This window comes from Aethalodelphis obliquidens, unplaced genomic scaffold, assembly GCF_003676395.1.
Source record: "Aethalodelphis obliquidens isolate GAN/ISIS:26980383/991018 unplaced genomic scaffold, ASM367639v1 scaffold20, whole genome shotgun sequence".
In the NCBI taxonomy this organism is placed as follows: Eukaryota; Metazoa; Chordata; class Mammalia; order Artiodactyla; family Delphinidae; genus Aethalodelphis; species Aethalodelphis obliquidens.
The window spans coordinates 7,236,843-7,256,129 of NW_020837964.1; the positions used below are offsets into that span (position 1 = coordinate 7,236,843).

A 19,287-nucleotide genomic window follows, 5' to 3' on the forward strand; every position below is an offset into this window, starting at 1 on the left:
CCTCCTTGCTATCAGAATCCCAATTTGTTCAGGTAGCCCCTACCCCTACCCCACATGACTCATGGTAAGGTGACCCTGTGGCCACCTCAAAGTAAATCTTGATTTGTCTTAGCAATAGCCCTTGACAGGGCTTCCCTGGTGGCACAGTGGTTGAGAGTCTGCCTGCCAATGCAGGCGACACGGGTTCGTGCCCCGGTCCGGGAAGATCCCACATGCCGCAGAGGGGCCCGTGAGCCATGGCCGCTGAGGCTGCGCGTCCAGAGCCTGTGCTCCGCAACGGGAGAGGCCACAACAGTGAGAGGCCCGCGTACCGCGAAAAAAAAAAAAAAAAAGAGAGATAGGCTCTAGTGCTGGACATTGTCTAGTCTAAGACTGCTGGAACTCTGACAGCTACCTTGAGACCATGGGGAACAATCTGAAGATGGCAGAGCAGAAAGATGAGAGGAACATGCACACTTGATGAGGTCATTAAACAGCTAGTTTAACCGTGAAGCTGAACTACTGCCAGCCTTCTATCTGGATGAGAGCTTAAATATCCTTTTATGATGGCTGAACCAGGATCCCACCTAACTACCATGACAATCAAAAGCCAGAATCCTTTATAAACAGAGAGACACATAACATGGCAATACACATAAGACCTTGGGGATTTATCTTCTATCCACCCCAAAGCCCATCATCCATTCTTTATTGTGTCAGGTATGAACATGAGCTATATAAGCAGATAAGCAACAAATAATTCATACCAAGTGCACACATGTCTCCCGAAAGTCTGGTACAGAAATCTAACCAGACACATAAAGTCCGTTAGTTTAAATAGGAAAAGTTCTAAGATCTAGAGAAGTTGTAAATTCTTCATTTCTCTTTCCCATCTTTCCCATCCACTCTCCACGTCTCTGTTGACTATAAATATCAAATTGGAAATTTCTTGTTGTGAGAGAGAAAAATATATCTGCTCAAAGAGATGAGAAGGCCCCCCTGAGACACCTGAAAGAAATGACCACCTGCATTTTCAGGTGCCTGTACCAACTGTGCAATGAGATGACCTTTCACATTCCAAGCCATGGATGTTACAAAGATAATCAGACGAAAAAAAAATTTTTTTTTAATCCACAATGCTTGTTACATTAAAAAAAAAAAAAAAGACACACTTCCTATTGCTTTGGCATAAGGGCCCACGACATAGCCCACACATTGATATGTGACCTTGTTCTTCATACCAAATGAGTTAGTGAAGCTAGGAACAAATATTTTAGGGCATGGCTTGCATTATGCTGCAGTGGCTTGTAATGAAACAATAAAAACAGAACACTGACATTATGGAAACCAGACAAGATCTGGAGTTTACAGTAGACCACTGTGAGCCAGTCAGCATCCCAAACAGCGGCAAGTAGAACAGAGCTTAAGAGCAGTTGATTGTGAATCAGACTAGAGGGCAAGTTCTGCTACTGCCACCTAGTAACTGCTTAAGTCATAAAATGCCTTCCTCATTCCACTCCTGGGAAAGTTAGTTAAAACTCTCTGAGTCTCCAGCTCTTCATCTACAAAATGAGTATAATACCTACCAGAAGGGGTTTGGAGAAGATTACAAAGATAATATCTGCACAGCCCCAGCACATAACAAGGGCTCAATTAATGTCTATGATTTACTCAGAGGAAAACAGAGCACAGCAGCCCTTGCAAGCCACCACACACATGTGCCCACATCCCCAATTTTATAAATGAGGCAGAATCTCACTGCAACATTTGGGTCACCCAAACGCAAACACACACACACACACACACACACACACACACACACACACACACACACACGCTTCAAGGTACTCATCCTGTAATACTGAAAGTGTAGAGATTCAAGTGTTTTTCACTCCCCCATTTCTTTGCTGATTCATGCCCACTCCATAAAATCCATGTTAAAGGTGAGATCTTTCCTCAAACCTAATTATTTTGTCTCCTTGGATTGGGTGGGACATGTCTCCTGCTTAAGTAAGGAACTGATCATGCTGGGTCTCAACTCTCTGCCTTTTGATTGCTCCTGCAGTCCAGACCCCACCAAGAAGCCACTCCTACCCCTTCAACAAGTCCTTGCCCCTCTAAGTTTCATGATTCTGTCTGTCCCCTCTTTGGGGACCATGGGCCTTTTGGGATCTGTAAAGTAATAAAGTGGGTTCCTGGACTGTTTTCAATATTTCAAAAAGTCAAAGAGAAACTGCATTTGTGTCACCGAGCCTTTGGCCAATGCCCAATAACCATCTTTGGCTGGCATGATTGTTTGGACCTACTATGAATCCTGCTCTGGGTGACCCTGATCCTCGTAGAAGGGTGGGAACTAATCTTTTAACAGAACTGGGAGCACCCTGCCTTCCCCAGGGCCCAAGGGCACTGGAATGCGCTGGCCCAGCAGTACCACCCCTGATTGGAGCCCATTTCACCGCCCGGCTGGGTCGCGGAGGCAAGAAGGCCTGACCCAGCGCTTTCACTCGCCCAGAAGCAATGCCGGAAGGCGTGGCTCCACGTCTCCCGGGAGGCCCCGCCCCTGACGGCCGGCCTGGCCCGGCCCGCCCCTGTACTAGTCCCCGCCCCTCGCCGCAGCCCCTTCCGGGCCACAGGGCGTTCCGAGTGTCACGCCCCTCCCGCCTGCCACCCCATCAGGCCCCGCCCCTCCCGGGCCCCGCCCCTGCGCGCCGGTCCAGCCAGCTCGCTCCGGCTCGCTCCGGCCCCGGGGCCGCCCCCTCCCCGCCCCGCCCCCTCCAGCCGGGGGTGCTCTAGATGCTGCGCGGAGACCCTCTGCACCCCTGCGAACATGGCGCTGCAAGTGGCGCGGAGCGTGCGGGCCGCGGTCTGCAGCCTGCGCGCCATCTCTGCGCCCAACGCGCCCTGCCCGCCGCGGCCCTGGGGACTGCGGGCGGGCGCCGTCCGGGCGCTGCGCACCGGTCCCGTTCTGCTGTCGGGTAAGTGCGGGCGGGCACGTGGGGCGAGCCAAGCTGACTCGGGGTAAGGGACTGGGGCCTCGATCCTCACCTCGGGTCCCCGCCGCTGGTCGCCCCGGTCAAGGGAGGCGACCCCTGCACACGCTTATTGTTGTTGGGATCCCGTGTCGCGAGGCCGCTACTCCCTGAGTGACTTAAACGACCCCGCAGTCTTTGTCCTGCGGGTTGGGAGGAGGGGGGAGGAGGGCGGGGAGGCCTGGAGAACACGCGCGGTCGCCGTGTCCCGACTGCTTCCGGCAGGAGCGTCGGCCGCTCGCTGCTGGAGACCCGGGCGAGCGTCGCCGAGCTCCTTCCTGACCTTAGATTTCTAGCATTTGTGAGCATCGTGGACCCTAAGAGTGAAGACAAATAATAGGCTTTACTTTGCTACACGGATCGTCACTGAATTCTGAAGTAAAAGTAAAGCAAGAGCATTTATTGAAATTTAAAGCACTGGGTCTAGATTTTTACCAGCTAAAGCTGGCACAACTTTGGAGAGAGCTATTTCCTAAAGCAGTGAGATAAACTCCACTGGACTCCACAGAAGACGTTCTACTGAAGTCTGTATCGAGTCGTGAATGTGTGTTGGGCTGAAACGAGGCCTTAGTTACATGGACTTGAAGGAACAGGGAGACATGCCCGTAAATGTCTTGGCCATCTGTCCTACTTTAGCACGCGTTACCGCAGAGGAAAAAACGTTTTACTTCATGCACCAATACCTGAGACATTAACTGCACCTCCGAGAACTCAGGCTTCTTGCTGACAGAGCGCAGGTCTGTGGTGGCTGTTCTCTCATTAAGTTCGTTGTTTTAGAAACCTGTTTGGGACTAGAAAAGTTGATAGGTTTAAGTCCAAAGTCAAACATAATGAAGCTTACCTCCTCCCCACCCCACCCACCCATTAAAATCTCTCAGCTCTGTTAGTGCCGCATTTCAAGGGAAGAGCATTTCTCAGATAAGAACTGAATTTCAAACCTATGTATTTTGGTTATTCATTGTTACACTATCACTAGCTTTTTGCATTTTCCTGTTATCTAGTTAAATATTGCCCAAGATATCAATACCCATGATCTGGTTGAACACCTAGGTTTTTAATACTAAAGAGACCGAGTTCCAAAATTTCACTCCACCTCTTATGAGCTGTGACATCTTGGGTAGTCACTTAACTTCTCTGTTTCCCTAATCAGAAAAATGGAAATGATAATCCATACCTTACAGATTTGTTGGATGAAATGAAATAATTTAACTGCTGTACATATAGTTTGACGCATAGTAAGTACTTGATAAATGTTACTTCTTATTAAATAGTAGTGTATAGAATCAAATAAATAGCGGAAAGTTGATCAAATGTTAATGTATTTTATTTGACTCAGTGACTGAAGGGAGGAGAATGCAAACTTCTCATAAATTACTCAACACACATAATTTTGGGGGGGCCAAAACCCATGTTTTTCAAGACTCAGAGGAAAAGTAATTATTTACCTAATCTCCTGTTCCCTTCTTTCCTGTTGGGCCAAGGGTTAAAGGAGAATTGTACGAATCATCGTCTTTTACCTAAATTGCATGGCCTAGTACAAAGACTGCATGGCCTTTGAAGTCAAGTGGACCTAGGTGCGTTTAGCTTAGCAATGTTGCCGCCTTTTCCTCTAAACTTGAGGTTGCTCAGTTGCTAAATTGAATGTGAGAGCACTCTTACTCCTAAGATTATCTTTACAATTAGGTAAGATGGCAAGACCAAAGTCAGGACAGTAATTTCAGAGAAGTCATATGTTTATGGTTGTCCAGTCCTTACTTTTAAAAGGTATATTAGATTTAAACTGCCAGTTTTAGAGTTGTGACAGAATGTTAGGGAGAATTGAGTCCTGTAGCCAAATAACTATATATTAGATGTTTTGCTGAGCATCCTCTTAAACTTAAAAAAAAAAATTACTTCACTCCAGCTTTTGAGTGCTTTCTATATGCCAAGCACTGTGTTTTGAACTGGGAATACAGATGAGATAAAGCCTGCTCTTGCTTGCTTTGTACTTGGTCTACTGCCTGGGGGAAACTGTAGCCTGTTAAGTGCTATGAGTGTGGGGGGGGAACGGTGTGGGAGAGTGGTGCAGAGTGCTGTGGGAGGAGGTTGGACGGCCCAGGAACCCAGGCTTGGTGGGCTGCATAAGGCATCTGGCAGGCAGAGCTGCTAAATTGAGATCTGAAAGTCAAGAAAAGGCGGTGGGGAGAATGGGTTGCAGTCAGAACACTAAGTACAAACACACTTTCTTAGGGAAACACACGTTGACCTGAAGCATTTAGTATTTGAAGTGGAGTGAAGCAAAGCAAGTTACTTTGTGGCAGATTTTGCAACCTCTTACACTGAGGAGTATGGTATTAAAGTTTTTTAATGACTGGGAGGAAAAGAAATACTCTTTATTTACACTCTGCTGTGTATCAGAGCTGTGTAATCAAGGCAGTTTAATGTTGTTTTAAGTACAGTTATCTTTTGGGTAAGGGGTAAGAGTGAACCAGCAATGCTTATTGTAAAACAGTATTGAAATTAACGAGCCATTTTCTTATTAACTTCCGATGCAGTATTTTTGGAAAAATACTGCTTCACTTCAGAATGTGATATATATTTAGGAAGGTAAGTTTTTTTTTAAAAAAAATATTATTTTAAGCAAGTACTTTTGACATTAAATCGTAAGGAGTTTTTTTCACATCACTCGAACTTTGGTAGGTCTTTCTTCCAAGAATCCTTGAGTATTTTGGCCATCCGTGTATTTGAAGAGAAGCAGCTCATAAAGCCAAGGCCTAACCTGTCCAATGAATGTCGAGCAGAGGCTGCCTTTCTACCATTTAATGTCTTAGCTCTGAGGTGACTATTAAGTTCTGATCATATAGTTTGCTTCTTTAAATGATGGTAGTCACTTTCCTCAAGGGGAGACTTGAATTCATTTAAGGTGGAATCAAGAACTTAGACAAGCTATAATTGTTCCAGGTCAATTTTATTCCTGTTAAGATGCCACACAGCTCTACCTAAAGAGGCACATAATTTTTTAGGTTAAATCATTTATGAGCAGTCTTTATGCTCCTCCCAAAAGCTCATCACTCTTTCTTCAGAGGGACAGACTTGCTTTGTATGACAGACCAGTAATAGATAAATATATATTTGAAATGTGCTCCAAAATTTGTGTGTGTGTGTGTGTGTGTGTGTGTGATATAGACTGAGTAATGTGAAGGGCAAATAATCATATCTCCAAAAGATGCAAAGGTGTTCACATCAAGCCATCTTTGCCTAAATGATACCAATGTTGAGATGTGTCTTCTCACATGATCTGTTTTGTCCTGGGCAGTATACTGTTGAATGGCAATGCCAATAAGTCAAACACAAATACTGGGAAGGTCTTGCCCTTTGACAGCACTGATATGTAAAAAAATGCTTTTTAAGAAGTGATGCCACTGCTTTTCTGAAATATTGGTCTTCTATTTAGGTCGTAAATTCACAGACAAACATGAATGGGTAACAACAGAAAACGGTGTTGGAACAGTGGGAATCAGCAATTTTGCACAGGTATTGGATTGTCTTGCAATATTTCAGTCTGCTCTTGCCTAAATTGGATTGCTTTACCTTTTAAAAATTGTTTATTCTGCCCCTTAGTATTATTTTGGGCCCCTTAAAGGCCCTTAGAAGAACATCAGTCATAGATGGAAAAAGTAAAACATAGTTTAGTTAGGGCAGCGTATAATGTTTTTAGAGATATTGAAAGGTTAACACTTAAAATTAAAAATTAAATTCAAGAGAGAAATGTTTGTTTCATATTGGGGCAGTTAAGGAAAAAAGCAGAGCAAGCAAAAGGGCTGGAGTGTTGACAGTGTTTTGTGGATAGCAATGATATACACATGATCTGGGGACTTGAAGAGGGAACACCTAGATTGGCACAGATTACACAAAGATAAACCTTTTATTTAGAGTTTGTCTCTACTAATTCCCTTATTGCCACTGATCCCATATTGAGATATTGTGTAAAAGAACTTGAGAAGCCAAATAGCAGCACGTGTCACTGATCTTCCACGATCTCTGGGTGGGGTGTGGAGAAGGGGCCGGGGGTATTAACTGATGGGAGTATACAGTATTCTTCAGAAATGCTGCCATCTCAGGTACTGAGAATCCATGACAACTGTATCTTCATTGGCATATCTGTACCTACTGAGGCCCAATACAGCATGCTTTGTGAAATACTGCATAAGTATTGTCCTCCTCTCCTGGAGTTTATGAGGGGGAATCAACTACATGGAAAATGACATACAAAACATTATGTGACGGATGCCTTGAGTAGTACAAGGCATTGTCACCTGATGGAGAGATCACTACTTATTAGTCAGCAGATGCAGTAGGGGAAATGGCCTCAGTAAAGTTGCAGAGGTGGAAAAGCACAACGTGTGTTCTTAGAGGAGCCAGTAATCTTTTAGGGGGCATATGGTTTGTGACGGGGTCACTGCCACCTCTGGGAAATCCAGCTAGTGGCCTGTTTTCTTGCAGATCCTGAGGTAAGAATAATTTTGCATTTTTAAAGGGTTATAAGAAAAATCAAAGAATTTGGCCCCTCAAGTGTAAAGTATGTACTGTGTGAATTAAAGGGATTCAGTGTTTGGCTTGTTCCTATTTACTAGGTTTAATTTGATTTCTTAGAGGTTTGGTGCTTTGTTTTTGTCTTTTAAAGGAAGCTTTGGGAGATGTTGTTTACTGTAGTCTGCCTGAAGTTGGGACAAAATTGAACAAACAAGGTGAGTGTTTTTCTCATCTTGGTATGTCATGATTCATGCCATGAATTTTCTTTATCTTGCATAATAACTTGTTTGTACCCAGGATCATTTAGAATGCTTTTTCCTCAAGTAACAGAAAACTTATGTAAGAGTAGATCAGGGGTTTATTATATCTCATACAAGCAATCTTGGAAATAGGTGGATACAGGATTGACTCAGTGGCTCAGTGAAGATTATCAAGGACACAACCTCTCTGGTACTTTTTCTGCCTCAGCATGTCAGAGGTCACAGAATGGCAGCAGAACCTTCAAGCATCATGTTCTCAATGACAGTATCCAAAAGTAGGAAGAGAAGGACAGGCTCTCTTTGTCTCTTTATTGGGAACAAATATCTCAACCAGAAATCTCTCAGATCACCTTTTCTTTTATCAATTTAGCCAAGTCTGGGTCGTATTGCCATGCCTAACTGTAAGGAATGATGGTGAGGAGAATAATGAGCATTTTCAGACTTTACAATGGAAGGCAGGAAGTAGAGGGAAATGGCTCTTAGCACCCTCCTCGCCACATGTTGATATAGTATAATATAGCTGAAGTCTCTGAAGTTTAAAAAATAAAGTCTTTCTTTGGAGGCAGTAAAGAATATCAGGATAGAACATGGGCTTCTGAGTCAGAATCTGGTTTTAAATCCTGGCCTCTCAACACAGCTGTGTGATTTGGGAGAGATTACTTAATGTAGGTCTCATCTGTAAGTTGGGATAATAATACTTACCTCATAGAGTAGTTGTAAGGATTAAATGAAACTAGCATAATAACCAGCATAAGATTAGTGCTTGATAAATGTCAGCCAGTGGAACCACGTATATTATTATTCATGGGTTCCTTGACATATGTCAGGTAGCCCTACAGAATTTAAGTATCTGTTTTCTTTAATCATGTTTTATTTACTGTGTATGCACTTTGCTGTTCTCAAGCAGATCAGAAATTTCTGAACATCTCTTTATAGCAAGTGAGAAGCATGAACCTACTTTTTGTGCTTCTATTATAGAAAAAATTCTGTTAAACTAAATATGTTGAGTAATACCCTTAAACTAATGAATGCTTTCTTTAAACTTTCTGCTAAAGATGTTTTTTAAAGTGATACAAAATTTACATACAGTGAAAATGCATGGATCTTAATTGTATAAGCCAAAGAGTTTTGACAACTGTGTTTATACACTGTGTAAACCTTGCCAATGAAAACTCTTCTCAATATACAACCACTTCTCTGATTTCTGTCACCATAGATTAGTTTTGCCTGTTCTTTAACTTCATTTAAAAGGAATCAGACAATATGTATTATGTATGGCTTCATTTGTCTAATGTCATAATTTCGAGATTCATTCATAGTGAGTGATCAGTATTTTGCTTTTTTATGCTGCGAAGTCCCATCGTGTTTGCCAAAGAGGTTATACCATTTTACACTCTGACCAGCAGTATGAGAGAGTTCCAGGTGCTGCATATTTCATTGTGGTTTTAACTTGCATTTCCCTAGGACAGATTATTGTTCACCTTGCCATGTGCTTTTTGCCACTCACATCTTTTTTGGTGAAGTCTCTAGTCTTTTACTTGGGTTATCTTTTTACCATTGATTTTTAGGCATCATTTTAAATTCTAGATACAAATCCTTTTTCAGAAATGTATTTTATGAATATTTTGTCATATATATGTATGGAACATTGTCTTCTCTAAGAAGTCTTTTGTCTATCTTCATAGTTCCCAGACTATATACCCCAGTGCCATGAGGTGCTGTGGGGTATTTTTAATTTTTAACATCTGTTGGACACAGCACAAACTCATAAACAATGGAGATAACAATTTCAATGTTGGATCTTACTACATTACTTTGGGTAATGTGACTTTGAAGCAAGTACTGCACAATTGGCATGGAACATCAGGTACGGCAGTGATTGATGTGACCTGATTCCCTGAGGGAGAACTTAATACAGTATGCAACAGACACATAATTTATATCTGTAAATTGTAATTAAAAATGAAAATTCTTTTTTGTTCAATTTATATGTGTTAATTTTTTCAAACCGCTACTCAATTGTTAGGATATAAAAACTTACTAAGTAGTTTGGACCTGACCTCTTAATAAATTGAAGTGTTAGGTATTTGTTTTGGTCTAGAGATTACCACAAAACCTTACTGAGACACTTAAGGGCATTGTGAACTGAGAAAGTGAGCAACTCTGGCCCATCCCAAGGTTCGCAGAGATATAGTATTTCATCATTAGGTATGCTATTTAGCTGTGGAGTTTTTCATAGATGCCCATTATCAGATGATGCAGTTCCTTTCTATATCTAGTTTGCTGAGAATTATCATTTGTGGGTGTTGAATTTTTGTCAAATTCATTTTTTCCATCTATTGACATGATCAAAGGGTTTTTCTTGTTAATGTGATGAATGGTGATTCACTTTTGAATGTTTAACCAACCTTGCATTCCTGGTAGTCATGATACAAAAGTTAAAAATTATCTCTAAAAACATACTGCTGGATTTGATTTGCTAATTTGTATATTATGTTCATGAGAGATATTGGTCATTTCTTATAATGGCTTTGTCAAATTCTGGAATCTGTTATATTGACCTCATAGAATAAGTTTAGAAATATTCCTACCTCTTTTCTTTTTCTGAAAGAAAGTGCAAGATTAGTGTTGTTTCTTCTTTAATTGTTTGATAGATTTAACTGGTGGAATATGAGCCAGATTTCTTTGTAGGAAGGTTTTTGATACAAATTTCTTTAATATATATTCATATTTTCTATATTATCTTACATTGGTTTTGAGAAATTTTTCCATTTCATGTTGTTATATTCAGCATACAGATGCTCATATTTTTCATTTATTATCCTTTTATACCCATACGATCTGTAGTAAGGACTCCTTTTTCATTCCTTCATATTGGTGGTAATTTTCTCTTCTCAATCAGTCTGCTGGCTCTATCAAATTTATCAATCTTTTGAAAGAACCAAATTTCTACTATGTTAAATTTTCTCTTATTTTCCATTTCATTTGTTCTTTCATATCTTTATTTTCTTCCTCCAACTTACTTAGATTTAATTTCCTTTTTCTAGCTTCTGGAAACTTGTGGTTTTGTTTTTCAGGTTTTTTTACTGGACTTTTTTTTATCCATACTGTAAAATGCTGTCTCCCTTGTGGTGAGTGGCAGCTAAAATCTTAGTCTGATTCTTCTAGCCTTATCTAGGACACTTGGAGTCTGCCCCGTGCACATATGATTCAGGGATCATTCAGAGACCTGGACAGAATTTATAGACAGAATTTGGGGCTCTCCTTTTTATCTCTATCCTTAATGAGATTTCCCAGCTCACTTTCCAGTAGCTATGGTGGCCCCAAACTCTTGTCTCCTAGTCCTTTAAACCAGTAAGACTGAGATTTTCTTTCAGAATTTTGGCTGCTCCACCTGGCACAGATCAGTGTCCTTTCTTCAAGGCTAAAAGTCATTTTAAAAAAATCACCAGTGTCATCCCTTCTTTCTAATGTTGCCTCCTTTCCATAAACTGACTGCTTTTGTTCATTTTCTAGTGTCTTTAGAAGCCAGGTCATTGATTTTAAGATGTTCTTTTTAAATAACGCCTAAAGATTTTATTTCCTTCTAAGCACTCTTTTAGCTCTGCCCCCACAAACTTTGGTGTGTTGTATTCATCACATTCAGTTCAGATCACTTGATTTTGTCCTGTAGGTGAGCAGGGCTTTTTTTTTTTTTTTTAAATTTATTTATTTATTTTTATTTTTGGCTGGTTGGGTCTTCGTTGCTGCATGCAAGCTTTCTCTAGTTGTGGCGACCGGGGGCTACTCTTCATTGCAGTGTGCAGGCTTCTCATTGCGGTGGCTTCTGTTGTTGCAGAGCACGGGCTCTAGGCGCACGGGCTTCAGTGGTTGTGGCTCGCGGGCTCTAGAGTGCAGGCTCGGTAGTTGTGGCCCTTGGGCTTAATTGCTCCGTGGCATGTGGGATCTTCCCGGACCAGGGCTCAAACCCATGTCCCCTGCATTGGCAGGCAGATTCTTAACCACTGCACCACCAGGGAAATCCCAGGGCTCTGTTAATTTTTCAGTCTTTTTTTTTCTTTTCAAACTCTTCTTCAGATTGGTTAGTTTCAGATGATCTTTGTGTTCACTGACCCTTCTGCACAGTATCCAGTCTACTGTTAATGCCATCTAGTGAACGTTTTAGATATTATGCTTTCCAGTTCTAGAATGTCCATTTAAAAAATTGTAATTTCTTTGCAAGTTATTTCCCCATATATTCACTCACTAGTTTTTTGTTTTTGTTTTTTGGTCTTTGAACATACTTACAGTAGCTATTTTAAGGTTCTCTGCTAATTCCAACATGTGGGTCTGTGGATCATTTTGAGATCTTTATACTGACTACTTTTTCTCTAAACTATGGCTCCCTTCTTTCTAGAATTTCAACCCTCAATTTCCAGCCACCTTGGGGGCCCACACTCCATCCTCTGACCTCTTTAGCAAATCAGACTGTGGTTTTCTACTTGTGTTCTAGTTACACTGTGCTCTTTGGATGGGGCCATGTTGTCAGGCTACAGACTGTATAAATGAAGATCTTGCATGACAAAACCTATGGTTTTATTTTAATTAAAGATATTTAGGACTTTCTGTCATTACTGTATTAGAGGTGATCACTTCTCCATATTTTGTATTTTGAGGTCACTAACTTGACATTTAATACTTTCTTTAATTTTCTCAATTTAGAGGAATTTGGTGCTTTGGAAAGTGTGAAAGCTGCTAGTGAACTCTATTCTCCTCTATCAGGAGAAGTAACTGAAATTAATGAAGCTCTAGCAGAAAATCCAGGACTTGTCAACAAATCTTGTTATGAAGATGGTAAGTTGTTGCTAGAAATTTTTTTAAGGATTGTTTGCTGCAGTTAACATTTAATCTGGAATTTAAAGCAATCTTTAGCTGATGGTGACTTCTTTTTGCCCTTCTTGGTACTAAATAGAGATATTCTGCTTTAAAAAGGGAAAACAGTTTAGCTGAATATATAAGGTTATGTTTAAAATCTCTGTCAATAAAAGCATTGCCTTATTTTATAGGGTTCTTAGTATCATAGTTGTAGACTCATTGTAAACACTTCAGAGTATTTACCTGTTCAGTCATAAAGCATCTAATCACATTGTGTGATGTAGGTGGTAATAGAATAACATTTATTACATTGATTTTCAGTTTTCTCACATCTTCATCTTCATAATAATGTAGTAAGGTAAGCTAGCAGCAATTTTTTCCATTTTGTAGATGAATTGAGGCCCCAAAGGATTTCTCTGCTAAGGTCACACAGCCAACAAGATGCAAAATTAGCATTAGGTTGTAGTTCTCTGTTTCCTATCACCTACTTCTTCTCTCTACTAAAGCTTTCTAATGCCATTAATCTAAGTTGTTACAGTGTTCCTTTTGTTAAAGATATACCTGGCCTTGTGTATTTGGATCCGTATGTAAAGTTGTTGATGCTTATTACAGCCTAGAAGTTCTTAATCCATTATGGTAGAATTTCTTCTGGTTCTTTTCAGTTATGATATGTAAGGAATATTAATTTAATTCTTACAGCTAAAATTTAAAGCTCTTTGAACAAATAATGAGTGATTTATGTAAAGAATACTAGGTTAATTTTGAGGCACTCAGAATTTACATTTTGAATGAATTTGACTTTCTTTAAAAAGGTGATTTAGAATATAAGATACTTTTTTTTGGTTGCAGGTTGGCTGATCAAGATGACACTCAGTAACCCTTCAGAACTAGATGAACTAATGAGTGAAGAAGCATATGAGAAATACATAAAATCTATTGAGGAGTGAAAATGGAACCCCTAAATAAACTAGTTTGAAACAACTTAATCTAGTATAGTTGTCTTAAATTAGTGGTGGATAGATTTTTAAAAAGCAACTTTTAGCAAAAGAAACTACTTTCAACAATGTTGCCTGAAGAAAATACCCCTTAACTTCCTAATGATTTCACATAAACACTATGCATCTTTTTCACAACAGCCTGTGATTTTTAGGCTAGTCTCCAGTTATAATACTCAGAATTCCTGAAATTATCTGTGGTAAAACTAGTTATAAAAATTATGTAATTCAAGGATAACATTGTTATCTTAACCTTACAAAATATTGTAACTTGCTTACAGCCATCCCTGGATTTGGGTCAAAATACTCAATGAACTTGCCATTGGAAATAAATGACAGTGGAGAAAAGTTTGTTAGTTGTATAGTGTCCAGTGAAGAACATTACTATCTTAATTTTGCAATATACTGTGTTTGCTGGTGCTATTTTTATACAGTGAAGCAACAGCCTTGCAGGAAAATAAGAAATAGTTTAATAATAAAATATTCAACTTCTTAATCGTGTTTTTTGTTTTGCTGTTAATATTTCATTTAGTGACTCCACTAGTATTTGTAAAGATGCTAATTTTAACTTACGGAAAGTTATTTTTTAAAAAGGAATTTTAAGCCCTAGCGATGAAAGGTTGGTTCCAAGAAAATGTTTCCTTTTAGTCACAAATCTTGCTTTTCTTAAGCAAAGATCTAATTGCCTGATAGCATCAAGTACTATTTTTTGGTTATTTTTAACATAAAAGAAATCATTGACTTTGTTTTTCTATCATGCCAATTAGAAGAGAGGAGTAAAAACAAGGAAAGGTGAAATTTGATCAGCATAGCACATGACATCCTTAAGAAAGTTAAACCACATTCACATAAGGTTTCTACTTAAGTAATGGGGACAGAAGTGGACACAGTGGCCAACATAGCATACTTTCTAATTAAGCCAATGGTAGTACTGTAGTATGCTGATATTTGGGGCAGGGGAGAGAACATACATAAGTATATACACACACACAGATATATATACTTATACACACACACAGCAAGAACAAACTTCTACCATTTTCCCAGTTACTAGAGGAAAAGGGAAGTATGTAGACACTACTATCTTCTGGTAAATAAAGAGCAAATAAAGAACATAGAGTACGTAGGTAGGTAAATAACATACAAGTCTTTCTTGTTCCTCTGCAGAAAGAATGCATTCTTTCCAGGACTGTGCCAGTGGCCATATCACTGCTGAGCTGTGTCTGTTATTAATCAGGTTAATTAATTTGACTGTCTGCTTTGGAAATAGGGATGAGTAATAATTGCTCATTTAAATCTAAATAAATCTTGTTTTAAAGTTACTCTCATATATTACCTTCTTTCATCTTTACCACAGTAGCCAGAGCTAGGTAGGGCATATCCATAACTACCACCATTTCACAGATAAGGTGACGGAGAGGATAAGAGGATATGGTTAGGATTTTCACATTTCCTGGCTCACTCTTCATCAGTTCCTTAGCAAAATGTAAGTTACTATGATAATACTTAAGGGAATTCCCTGGCGGTCCGGTGGTTAGGCGCTTTCATTACCAGGGCCCAGGTTCAATCCCTGGTCAGGGAACTAACATCCCACAAGATGCGTTAATGCGGCCAAAAATATATTTAAATGGGAATCTGGCAGGCGGGGGAAGGCTCAAAGAACAAAACTTTATGACAACTTGCTCTTTTTCACTGTTTAGAATACAGAGCCAGTTCAACCTTCGTTTCTATTTTAGTGCTGCTGAAAATAAGAGGTGTTGAATGGCCCTCCAAATGGACTAAATCAACAGAGAATTCAATTTCTCAGACCTCATATTCCTTTGAATGGTTTTGGTCTTAATAGAGGAGCTTAATATAGGTTTTAAATAATGCTTTCTAATAATTTAAAATTCAAGAAATGGAACAGGTAACCCTGGAAGTGTTCAAAAAATTTTTTTTCTCTTATCACCTCCCAGATAGTTGAATAGTTTAAAGAAGTTGATGGCATTAAGTTTTAATAAAGAAACCACTAGAGGGCTCTCTGTACAGGCATGCTAGTATGAAAATCAGGCTGGTATTTCAGATCAACTCTCAAGCAAATCAATTTCTGAATTTTTCTGAATTTCTGCAGCTTTTCTGGGGCTGCTAAAATGTCAGAGTACCACCCACCTTCAGTTTTGTAAAATTACGCTAACTATAACTGTGCCTTCATTACTTCTCAGCAATCACTGTATTATTTCAGACCTAATCATGCATCTTTCTCAGTGATTAAATTCTTTTTTCTTCTCAGCAACATGGCTTTACTATTAACTACCTATCCCCATCAGTCTTTTTTTTTTTTTTTTTTCCTTTTAAATACACTTTTTTAGAGAGTAGATTTAGGTTCAAAATTGAGCAGAGAGAAGTTTCTGTATACCTCCTGCCCCCATCTTGGTGTTTTTAAAACACTCCTTTGCCAACTCTGAGATCTTTTTCTACTAGAGCTTCTGTATCTTGATTCCATCTCTACTTTGGCTTTTTATAAACATGACTAGACAAACACTCATCCCTTTAAGTTTCTGCTCAGTCATGTTATCAGGCTTTTTTTTTTTTAACATCTTTATTGGAGTATAATTGCTTTACAATGGTGTGTTAGTTTCTGCTGTATAACAAAGTGAATCAGCTGTATGTATACATATATCCCCATATCCCCTCCCTCTTGTGTCTCCCTCACACCTTTCCCATCCCACCCCCGCTATCCCACCCCTCCAGGCGGTCACAAAGCACCGAGCTGATCTCCCTATGCTATGTGGCTGCTTCCCACTAGCTATCTATTTTCCATTTGGTAGTGTATATATGTCCGTGCCATTCTCTCACTTCGTCCCAGCTTACCCCTGCTATCAGGCTTTTACCTGCTAAGCTTCAACAGTGATTAGAAGCCCGTTTAAAACGGGTATGCAGGCAAAATTAGTGTGAAGCAAATCATTTGCCAGATCTTCCACTTCCACATGTACTTAGGAGAATGTGCTTTCAGTCAAGAAGTTTAACAGTTATTTAGTAAATCTTAGTAAAGACTTTAGGTATACTTCCCAGAAACTGAGAACACAGCTTTAATGACTTGGCTAACAAATCCTGCTAGTCAGGTGGTTTCAAATTTTCTATTTTCAACAGAACTAAAGGAGGTTCTTCCTAACCAAACTGTCAGGTGATAATTAAAAAAAATTTTGTTGCTTACTAGGTGATTTCTGGTGTGGAGTTTAAAAAGTTAAGAGACACTGCAATGACAAAAATTCCTTCATGGGGCTTCCCTGGTGGCGCAGTGGTTGGCAGTCTGCCTGACGATGCAGGGGACGCGGGTTCGTGCCCCGGTCCGGGCATGCCGCGGAGCGGCTGCCCCCATGAGCCATGGCCGCCGAACCTGCGCGTCCGGAGCCTGTTGCTCCGCGACGGGAGAGGCTACAGCAGTGAGGGAACCCGTGTCCCCTGCATCGGCAGGCGGACTCTCAACCACTGCGCCACCAGGGAAGCCCTATTTTTTTATATATATATATTTTTAAATATTTTTTTTGACGGGGACCCTTTTTAAAGTCTTCATTGAATTTGTTACAATATTGCTTCTGTTTTATGTTTTGGTTTTTTGGCCTGGAGGTAGGTGGGATCTTAGCTCCCCAACCAGGTATCAAACCCACACCCCCTACATTGGAAGGCAAAGTCTTAAACATTGGAACGCCAGGGAATTCCCTCCAAATGGCTTTTAATCACAGGGGTATAAAAGGCTTATGATATTTTTCTCCAGCAGAAATCTTCACACTTTTAAAACCAGAAAGCACAAGGGCTTTGGAACCAGACCTGAGCTGGGTTCTACCACGAATGCCTGACTCCGGGCACAGGTTCCCACCCCTGGCTGCACCCTGGGATGCTCGAAAATACCAGCACCAAAGCTGGGAGGGGAGCAGGGGGTGACATTTCACTGTCTTCAACGAGTTCCTCAGCTGATTTAGCAACGTGGGGCTACTTTTCTACATTTGTATAAAAGATGCCAATGCCCACTTCACAGGCTGCGCTTCTACACGACAGGGGGTGGCGCCTTAAAAACTTACTGGCCTGCACCACCCTGGCACAGTCCTTATGGGGGAGAGGCGATTGGGGGACAGTGGGCAAAGTCTGGGGACATTTTTGGTCGCCTGGCATCTAGTGGGTAGAGACCAGGGACGCTGCTAGCCACTCCCCATCACAGAACTATCCGTGCCAAGGGCAGCAGTGCGGAGGGAGAGGTCCTGGGTCTCTGAGGGGAAGCTGGTCCCAAAGCCCTCACTTTCTAACTCCAGGGTCCGACGGGCACCCAACCCCTCAGTGGGTTTCCCTGACCAGCACTTAAGGCTACACGGTACCTCGCGAGGCGGCCTCCCGCGCTCTCAGCTGCAGTGAGCTCCTCAGGCGCGGGTGGAATGTTCGCGGTCCCGCACAGCCTGCCGGGAGCACGCGCCCACCGCGGTCAGTGGGCGTCGCCTCTCGCGCTCAGCTTTGTTGCGCGTGGCGCGTATACGTCACTTCCACTGCGAATCCCCCGCAGTCCCGCCTACCGCCCCGCCCCCAGCGCGTCCGTAACCCAGGGCAACTGCCTCTGCAGCCCGCCGGCGGGGACTAAGCTACCCGGGGGCCTTGTACCCCGCCGGCCCCACAGGAGGGTGTGAGCGGCGGCGGCCGCTTCCCCACCTCCGGGGCAAGTCCCCAGACCACTCCACGGGCTGCAGCGCGAGACCCCCTGCCCAGTTCGGAAGGAAACTGCCTTCTGAGGCGGGGAGGCAAAAAGGAGAGGTAGGGTGGGCCCGGGCTGGAATGAGAGCGGGGAGGGCCTGGGGAGGAGGGCGCGGAATGGGTGGGGCAGTGGGAGGAGCCATTGAAAGGGCGGAGGCCTGTGGGGGAGGAGCCAATGGGGAAGGGGTGGGGCTTGTGGGGCAAGCGGGAGCGCTTTGCTGGAGGGCATAGCTATTGAAAGAAGGGGATTGGGAAATTGGGATTGACATATATACACTAATATGTATAAAGGAGATAACTAATAAGAACCTTCTGTATAAAAAATAAATAAAATAAAATTTAAAAATTCAAAAAGAAGGGGAGCATCTTTTGTGGCAAGGTAGGAACTGCTGGAGGAAGGGGAGGAGCTAGATGAGGAAGAAGGAAGGATCGTGGAAGAAGGGGAGGGGCCTGTGGGGGAGGGGTGGGGCTACTAGAGGAAAGAGAGGAGCCAGGTGTCAACTGCCTGGGCTTCAGGAGCCACAGGTGGAGTGAGTGTGTGTTTCAAGACTTGAACTTTCCTGTACATTGTATGCTGTGTGAGAGCCGGGAAGACAGGCGTTGCTTTACCATTTTACTACCAGTGCTAGGCATCTAATAGGCACTTCGTGAGTAATGAATGTGACTGGAAAAAGCAGAAGAGTTGGAGACTGGGATTGGAGTAGAAATGTTCTGGTAGGGAGGGATGGTTGTAGAAACTGCTGTCTAGGAATCATTCTGTGAATAATCAAAGCTGCTGTGCTTTGTAGGTGTATAAGAAGCATAAAGCACAGATAATGTACATGGGGAGATAACATTTATACTCTTGAAAATGTGAACAAATTGTTCGAATGGGGTGGTGCAACCTTTGAGGCGAAGTTTCAACTGCCAAGTTGTGTTCCCAGACGGTAAGTTAGGTCGCAG

At 41.7% G+C, this 19,287-nt stretch overlaps 1 protein-coding gene and 1 long non-coding RNA gene across 2 annotated transcripts; one reads left to right on the top strand and one right to left on the bottom strand.

Moving 5' to 3' along the window:
• Positions 1–2,704: 2,704 nt before the first annotated feature.
• Positions 2,705–14,126, top strand: GCSH (glycine cleavage system protein H). The gene is made up of 5 exons (XM_027119176.1): positions 2,705–2,954; positions 6,442–6,521; positions 7,672–7,735; positions 12,482–12,613; positions 13,484–14,126. The coding sequence occupies exons 1-5, from the start codon at positions 2,807–2,809 to the stop codon at positions 13,579–13,581; spliced, it is 522 nt and encodes a 173-aa protein (XP_026974977.1). The 5' UTR covers positions 2,705–2,806; the 3' UTR covers positions 13,582–14,126.
• On the bottom strand, positions 2,961–18,422 carry LOC113627032 (uncharacterized). The gene is made up of 3 exons (XR_003435404.1): positions 17,979–18,422; positions 3,692–3,799; positions 2,961–3,325 (listed from the first exon to the last, which is right to left on the bottom strand). It is a non-coding gene; the product is annotated as an uncharacterized LOC113627032 (long non-coding RNA).
• Between the last annotated feature and the right edge of the window lie 865 nt (positions 18,423–19,287).

What these genes read in the sequence shown, in the direction of transcription:
- GCSH (XM_027119176.1), top strand. Translation starts at nt 2,807, where the DNA reads ATGGCGCTGCAAGTGGCGCGGAGCGTGCGGGCCGCGGTCTGCAGCCTG. An exon ending in GAATCAGCAATTTTGCACAG is followed by an intron (nt 6,522 to 7,671) that starts GTATTGGATTGT and finishes TGTCTTTTAAAG; the next exon opens with GAAGCTTTGGGAGATGTTGT. An exon ending in GACAAAATTGAACAAACAAG is followed by an intron (nt 7,736 to 12,481) that starts GTGAGTGTTTTT and finishes TTCTCAATTTAG; the next exon opens with AGGAATTTGGTGCTTTGGAA.